Genomic DNA, 7691 nt, shown 5'->3' with positions numbered 1-7691 from the left:
TCAGTTTGTTCTCAGCATTCAAGAGTCTCTCATGGTTTGCCTCTCTCCCTCTCCCCAACTATTTTTCCTCTTCTTCTCCCCTATGGTCCTCTGTTAAGTTTCTCCTGTTCCACAAGTAAGTGAAAACATACGATATGTCCTTCTCTGCCTGACTTACTTCACTTCACTTAGCATAACACCCTCGAGTACCATCCACATTGCTACAAATGACCAGATTTCATTCTTTCTCATCGCCATGTAGTACTCCATTTTATATATAGACCACATCTTCTTGATCCAATCATCAGTTAATGGACATTTAGGCTGTTTCCATGATTTGGCTATTGTTGAGAGTGCTGCTGTGAACATTGGGGTCCATGTGCCCATATGCACCAGCACTCCTGTATCCCTTGGGTGAATTCCTAGCAGTGCTATTGCTGGGTCCTAGGGGAGTTCTATTGTTAGTTTTTTGAGGAGCCTCCACACTGTTTTCCAGGGGGGCTTCGCCAGTTTATATTCCCACCAACAGTGTGGGAGGGGAGCACTAGGTGTAATATGGAAACCAACTTGAAAATAAACTATTAAAAAAAGGTATATTTAAAAACTGGAAAAAAAAGAAATAGTTTCTCAAACAAAAATCAAAGCAAATTGTCTCCAGTAGACCTGCCTTACAAGAAATGTTAAAAGTTGTTCAGAAAGGGAAAGGAATATAAGTCAGAAACTTGGATCTACATAAAGACAGGAAGAGAGCTAGAGAAGAAGTAAATAAAAATAAATACTTGAGTGAAACAAACAAGACACACTTCCCCTAGAAGCCCTCCTTTCCTGGCCCAGCCCAGCACCCCTTCTAGTGTTCCAGGAGCACCCTGCAAGGCCTGCTGATACAGCTCTGTGCAGGCCTGTTGTCTGCCTCCTCAAAATGCTGCAAGCTGTGTGTCTGCAGAGCCAAGCCCATGAGGTGTTCAGAGGCTGATGAATGAATGGATGACAAAGCGCTCACACCAGAGGCCAGGACAGTGATTAAATACCATGTCTCTTTATTAGCAGTTCAGCAGGAAGATTCCAGTGCTGCAATTGTCACAAAGAAAAGCTCACCCGCCAGATTCTATCTGTTCAGGGTGTGGTCGCTCCTCAGGTCAAGGGGTGATAAACGTTCTTCTGACATAGGCTATTCCTTGACGCTAAAGGATATGAACCTGGGAAGCAGAGGAATGCATCACAGAAATGCAGGATGGCTACAAGTCTTGATGATCATGCCTCAAAGCCCACCACCCTGACATTCATGCACATAGAGCAGAAAAACCCATGAAGGGAAAAGGACGATGGTGTATCAAAGATGGAATTGAAACTTGGCTTTCTTCGAACTTGAAATTTTCCATTTGAATTGACCTAAAGTGAAAATTCAAATTGAAATCTGCTTCTTCAAACTTCAGAAGGCCCTGCAAGCACCCCAGATTCCTTATCCCTTTAATATGAATAAACAACTGACATGGCACATCATGCCATTTACTAAGTGCTGAAAGCCATTGTCCTCAACACAGTGTTCTAAAGTCTGAGGAAACTGAGGCACATGGAGCTGAACTAAAAGCAAGTATCCACTCCTGAGGCTTGGTTTATCCTCTGTCATCTGTATAATGGGCCTGAATAATGCCCTCCTCTTAACGTTCTTTTGGATCAGATGAGAAATATTGACAATGCCTTGTGCCGGCTCTGGTAGACAATAAGTGTTCCATAAATGCCAGTGATATACCTCCATAGCCTTCCTCGAAAGTATGTTGGGTTCAACTGTGTTTAAATCACTCCTTCAGCCCTCTATAATGGCCAGTTCAGTCTCCACACGTGGCACGAGTTACAGTAACCGTTTCCTGTATGGATGGGCTCTGTAATGCATTGACTGTCATTGGCCTTCCACCTACCAAAGCTATGTAAACGGCCACTCTTATGACCACAGGTTCCAAATGCAGGCCAAGAAGCCATGGGACCCAAAGTCAAGTCCCAATTGGTGGCTGTGCCAAAACCTATACGTTCTTACTCCTGGACCCCAGTGCTCTGTGACCTTGTGGTTCAATGTGTCAGCAATGCCTGGGGGTGTTAGAAATGCAGAGCAGCAGGTCCCCCAACAACCTACTAACACAAGATCCCCAGGTGGTCCCTCCTCTGTGCCTGACTGAGAAGCACTCACTGTGACACCACAGCTAAAAGTGTCAGGCCAAATCTGAACTTGACTTCAAGCCCTTCCAGAAATTTGAGAGGCATGGCAGATGCCTAAGGTAGCCCCCTCATTCCCATTGGCCCCAAGTGCAAGCCCCCTTATGAAAAGGAAAGGTTAAACCTTTTAATCAAGCTCCCATCCCAGCACACTGTCTCACACCCAGGACAGCCACCTTCTCTGCACAGTTCCTCACCCTCTCACCTGTAGCTCTCAGCAGTCTGCATAGGAAGTTCTGTTGTGAATCTCCTGAGATGATTCATCCGTAAGGTTGTATAGGCTGCAGAAGAGGAACAAGGCAGAGGAAAGGCTGCCAGATGGCAAAGCCTGCCCAGAGCTCACACCTAGACCATGGAATGGAGCTGGGATGGCCACACAGCCCATGCCTGAGTCATTGCCCCATTTGGGTCCTGGAGCAAAGTCCCACAAAGAGGCACTCTGGAAGGAAGGGCTCCAGGCATGGCCAGGGAGCCTAGGTGTGGTCTTGAACCAGGGAAACCCACAGAGGAGAGGCCAGCGGCCACCCCCATCACCATCTGCCCCCAGTTAGGAGTACAAATCAACTTGTCCCAAATGGCTTACCTTCGTCTCACCTGCTCTATTCGTTCTTGCATAACATCCTCCCTCACCTCACTTGGCACTTGGAAGATACGGGTATGGCTGCAAGACACCATTCAAACATTTGGAATTCCTGTTTCTTTTTCACTAAGAATAGTGAATGGGTTAGAATCATATGAATGATACTCGGCTGCCATGAAATACTGATCTTGTCCTTCACTCTTCTTGCATGAGGCACACAAGGGTTGTGTTGTTTTGTTTTGTTTTGTTTTGTTTTGTTTTGTTTTGTTTTACTATCAAGTACCCCTGAGCCACCCAATAATCCTGGGCAGGTAGCAAATGGTCCTAAGGAGAGTCAAAGAAACAGAAAGTTTAAGTGCCATTACTAGAGTTGCACAGCAGGTGAGTAGTCTTGTAAGACATGGAATTCACTCCTTCTGAATTCCTCTCCAACTTCTTTATCAGATCTTTATGGCCTACATTGTGCCATATTCACTATGGTTTAGAGATAATTCTGGAAAGTTCTGTCACAAAGAAGCTGCTGGCCCTTCATTGCTGCTGTTGTTTTATTTCACCATTCTGACTTGCCTTCTTCTCTGTGCTGCAGTTCATGTTCTCCTCAACTCCATCCTCCCCCCACAAACCCTCCACTCCAGCAAAACCAGTGTGTCCACTGTATCCTCCATTTTTGCATCTATTGAAACTGCCTTGTTCTAGGTGCTCTGGGGCTTTCAACGTGAAGACTTGAAGTCTGGGAGAGATAAATGTGCTCATTTATCACTCACACAAGGTAGAGCTGGGTCAGTGCCCAAAGAGAGAGGCAAGAGAGGATAAAGGGATTCCAGAGAAGGAAGAGATTACTCTCAGCCCAAGGCACAAAGAAGGAGACCTCAGAGAAGGGGTCACAGCACTGGGCACTTGAGGCCAGATGGAATTGGCCAAGTTGCAAGGCTTTCATGATCTATTGAAGATTCCCTCCTCCCTGCTCCTGCTCATGGGTCAGTCCAAGCAAATGTCCTGCTAGAAACCTCTTCTGGCTACCCCAGGCAGCAATGTCTAGAATTTGTGAAAGCTGGATGTCCCATGCTATGCTCTTGTAAATCCTCTTCATGGCTTCTCTGACATTTTCTCTAACATCTTATCTACCTTGTTCACTTTTATCCCTTTGAAACTGGGAACTCCATCTTATTTTCACTCTCTTTAGAGGTCCTAGCAAACATCTGGTGGTCGGTACTCATCTACCAAATAAATGAGTATCCACTGATGCTTAATGAAGGGATATGTATTCCTTGACTACATATTTACTGAACCTAATAAAATAATACCAAGACTAGAGGCTTGTAGGGAAACTAGTCACAGTTTATGGATTTAAAAAATCCACAGAAAGTCCAGAGTGGAAAAATTATACATGGATAATTGACTGTGATTCCTGTAGCTTGTCTCCAAAGCTTTAACCTAGTTATGCCATACAGCTAAGGTTTAAAAAAAATATCTGAAGATGATGTTCATATTATCCAGACCAAGGAACTGCAACATTTACAATTCCATACAGTGCAGCTATGTCAGGCAGGGACTATCTCCCACATGTACAGCAGTGGTTATGTACTGTCCCCAACATTTATGACTTTAGAATACGTTTCCAATCCAAAAAGCATTTCCCAAGGAGGTCTCAAATTCCTCTATTTATTACCCTTTTCTATTAAATAATTACTGGGCATTTGCATCCTGTTTTAAAATGTTGATAGCACTGTAAAGGGTAAACAGAAAAAACTGGATATCCCTCAGCAGAAATACATTTCTTGAGAAATACGTCCTTCAAATGGTAGAAGTGAACAAAGCTGGTGATGAAAGCAGGGGAAGGAAGAAAAGAGTATAGAAATGAGGGGGGGGGCTCCTCCACAGTTTCAGGGAGGACCAGTTCAATCCCACATTTCTTTGGCTGGGAAAAAAAGACTCTGAGTGAACCCAAATCCTCAAAAGGAAATAAGGAAGCTCATGCCAGAGGGAATGAACTGGCTTCCAGGCCCATCTCCCTCCACCTTGGGTCTCAGCCCTCCAGAGCCAGGAGAGGCGGATGCAGGTGGTCCGTGCTCCAGCAGGCACAGCAGGAGGCTGGCAAAGCAACCATAATGTGAAACACAGAATTCTAGCCTCAGGCACTGAAAAACCTCCTCTCACCTCAGCTGCAGATGAGGGCTCAGGCTTTTGCATTTTAAGAGCTTATTTTCTTTTTGCTCTTTAAAGTACAGCCACTTCTGAACAAATCAAGTGCAAAAGTAACAGAAGTCTAAAATTTATTCAGAAGCATTTAAGAAATGGTGTGCAAGCCCAGTTTTGCAACCCCTCAAGTCATGTTAAAACTCAGGAATGAGCTGGGCTTTCAAGATAGCAAAAAATATTCCCTTAAGACCCCAAAGTAAGACTGAAAAATTTCTCAGCCAAAGAAGTCAACATCTCTGGAGAAGAATAGCTATGAGTTTGTGTTGGCCAGGAATACTGAAGGTGGGGGGCATGTGCCTCCCTCCCCACAAGGGGCTTAGGGCAAATGAGATGCTTTACCTCCATCTTATGAACTGGATTCTTGTTCTTTCCTCCAGGACCTCTTGACTCTGGTTTGCCAACAAATCAGATTTTGATAGATGGTGCTTCACCTAGGAAACCCAGGTGGGGTGCATGTAATTACTGTCCAGCCTGGCCTGGACAAGCTCTACCCACTTGCCCAAGACCCTTTTCAGTCAGAGCTTATTGCCTGCCCCCCTACCTATCTGCCCACTCCCCTAGGATGATTGCCTCAAACTCTCAATTACCACATCTCTGGTCACGTGTACATCTTGGCCATGTGTGGGAGGGCAGTTGGTGGACATCTTCTCCTTTATGTCCTGGGAAGCCTCTTCTTCAGTCTGAAAGGTGAGTAATTTCCCCTGAAAGTGTTGCTCTGTATCTGAGCCCAAGTCTGTCTCTTCTTTCTTTTCTCTGTTTTCCCCCTGTGTCACAGCTCACATACTATATGTCTTCTCCTACACACACTGTTTCTCACAGTTCTGTAGTAAGTAAGCTTGTCTATTCTACCTTCCTGTAGAATTCCAGGGGACTCATTAAGTCCTTGGCCCTATCCCAAGATATTACTGAGATGCCCTGTAGCTGGAAGTGACACATCTGAAACCCCTCATCCAGTATCCTTGAGAAGCAGGGTGGGGATAGTGATTATTCCAACACATCTCTGATGAGGACACAACTCCCAGCATATTCTAGGACATTTGGTGAATCAGACACAGCTCTAGGTAGGGTGTTTGGCAGTGAATTTCAGTTTCCCAGGTTTAGGAGGAAAGAAGTCCATATTCTGCACCAGCTGAGGCCAGCTCTCTAGAATTTGGGGTCCCTTGAGTCGTAGAGGAATCTTACTCACTTTTTTCAGCCAGTGCTGTACTACAGATACAGCCTCACTTTCTACAACTTCAATGTCCTGCAACAAATTGGTAAGTTAATGCCCTCAGAATACCTAGAGACCCAGACCTCCTCCACCATTCTTACCCAAAGTTATATATTATAAGATCTTTTTGGAAGGACAGTAGGGAGCTCAAAAGGGAAGAGATAGAAGAGAAACAATTTCAGCTCCACCTACCGAACTGATTTTTGGTGGAAAGGGGAACCTTGCACCTTTCCGGGCAAGAATGTACACAATCCATGTTGTAATTATCATTTTTGGATTTATGCCAGGCCTCTTTCTTGGCTCCCTCCTTCCATTGAAGCTGCCTGAGAACTCCTCTGGAACAAGGAAGTCATTGATAGGAGGTGCTCACCTGATTGGCTGGCCAATGATGATGTGACAATGGCCTCCTTTAATCTTCTGGGTCAAAGTGGAGATGGAAAAAAGAGGTCAGGAAGTATCTGCCTTAGTGATGGCCATAGCTCAGAAATGGAGAGATGGAGGGATGGGAAGAAACATAAGACATAACCAGTTCAACCTGAGGAAGACACATGGGGGAAATTATCAAAATCATAGAGATTTGATTGGGGCAAGGGGATTATGGCTGGTCACCTTGTTTTGAGCAGTGCTGAAACATAAAGAGATTTTATAAATCAAAAGAAGAAATTTGTAACAAAATGATCTGGGTCTTCCAGACATTTATGCAAACAATACCACAGGTACTTCTTATTCTTACATACAAGGAAAAAAAAGAATCTGTCCACCCACAAAAAATCAAAGATGGAAGATCAAAATTCTCAACAAGGATATTTTCTTCTTTTCTACTTTGTTTACACGAGTGATTCAAATCATTAAAAAAAGACCCAAATGATAAAAGATGAAAGTTCTATTTCTTATTTTAAAAATATTTCTTGATGATTTCCAGTGGGCTGCCTAGGTGGAAGGACAATAAAATGGAAATGAAAAGGAGATTGTGCTATGACTTTGGAGTTGGGGGAAAACATTGGTAGACTCAATTGGCTGCTGTTCCCATCTAAAACCTTCACCAAGAAATTGGAAGTTCAATATACCTAAAGGATCCTGAGCAAATGTCCAGCTGCTCTCAAAAGTAATTGTAGCCTAACCCTGAGACTATTCTCAAGATCCTAAAAACCAGGATTGTAATCCTGTCTTTACCACTAACTTGTTGTGTGATCTTGACTCAATTATTAGTCCCTGGTTCTAGTTTCTTTGTTTCAAAATAAGAAGAACAGAATAATGTCTGTAGTTTTCTTCTAACTCTAATATTCTATAAAGGTTCTATTCTTATTTTCTGAAAAGAATAGAAAACCTTTATTTCACGCTCTTGAATTCCCTTCATATAGCCACTATGTCTCCTCCTTCTCAACAAGTCACCTTAATTTTACATCTTCTCTACAATCAGAATACTCTAGGCTACATTGAGCTAAGAGAGTAGTTCCCAAATTAAAAAGATTTACTTCTCAGGGCACCTGGGTGGCTCACTCGGTTAAGCATCCA

At 43.8% G+C, this 7691-nt stretch overlaps 1 protein-coding gene across 2 annotated transcripts; it reads right to left on the bottom strand.

Moving 5' to 3' along the window:
* Nucleotides 1–993: 993 nt before the first annotated feature.
* Nucleotides 994–6516, bottom strand: SPATA19 (spermatogenesis associated 19). Of its 2 annotated transcripts, XM_039253789.1 has the most exons (7): nucleotides 6369–6516; nucleotides 6153–6209; nucleotides 5554–5646; nucleotides 5306–5397; nucleotides 2771–2848; nucleotides 2393–2468; nucleotides 994–1175 (listed from the first exon to the last, which is right to left on the bottom strand). In XM_039253789.1, exons 1-6 carry the CDS (start codon nucleotides 6444–6446, stop codon nucleotides 2402–2404), a joined length of 465 nt encoding a protein of 154 aa, XP_039109720.1. In that variant the 5' UTR covers nucleotides 6447–6516; the 3' UTR covers nucleotides 994–1175; nucleotides 2393–2401. The 2 variants fall into 2 exon arrangements, with proteins under 2 accessions (XP_039109720.1, XP_039109721.1); XM_039253790.1 differs by lacking the exon at nucleotides 994–1175 and having other exon boundaries at nucleotides 2397–2468; nucleotides 2782–2848.
* Between the last annotated feature and the right edge of the window lie 1175 nt (nucleotides 6517–7691).

Source organism: Hyaena hyaena, unplaced genomic scaffold, assembly GCF_003009895.1.
Source record: "Hyaena hyaena isolate Hyena2069 unplaced genomic scaffold, ASM300989v1 scaffold_465, whole genome shotgun sequence".
Taxonomy (NCBI): Eukaryota; Metazoa; Chordata; class Mammalia; order Carnivora; family Hyaenidae; genus Hyaena; species Hyaena hyaena.
Note: the sequence above shows the minus strand (reverse complement) of the source record. Positions and strands in the feature narration are given on the sequence as shown.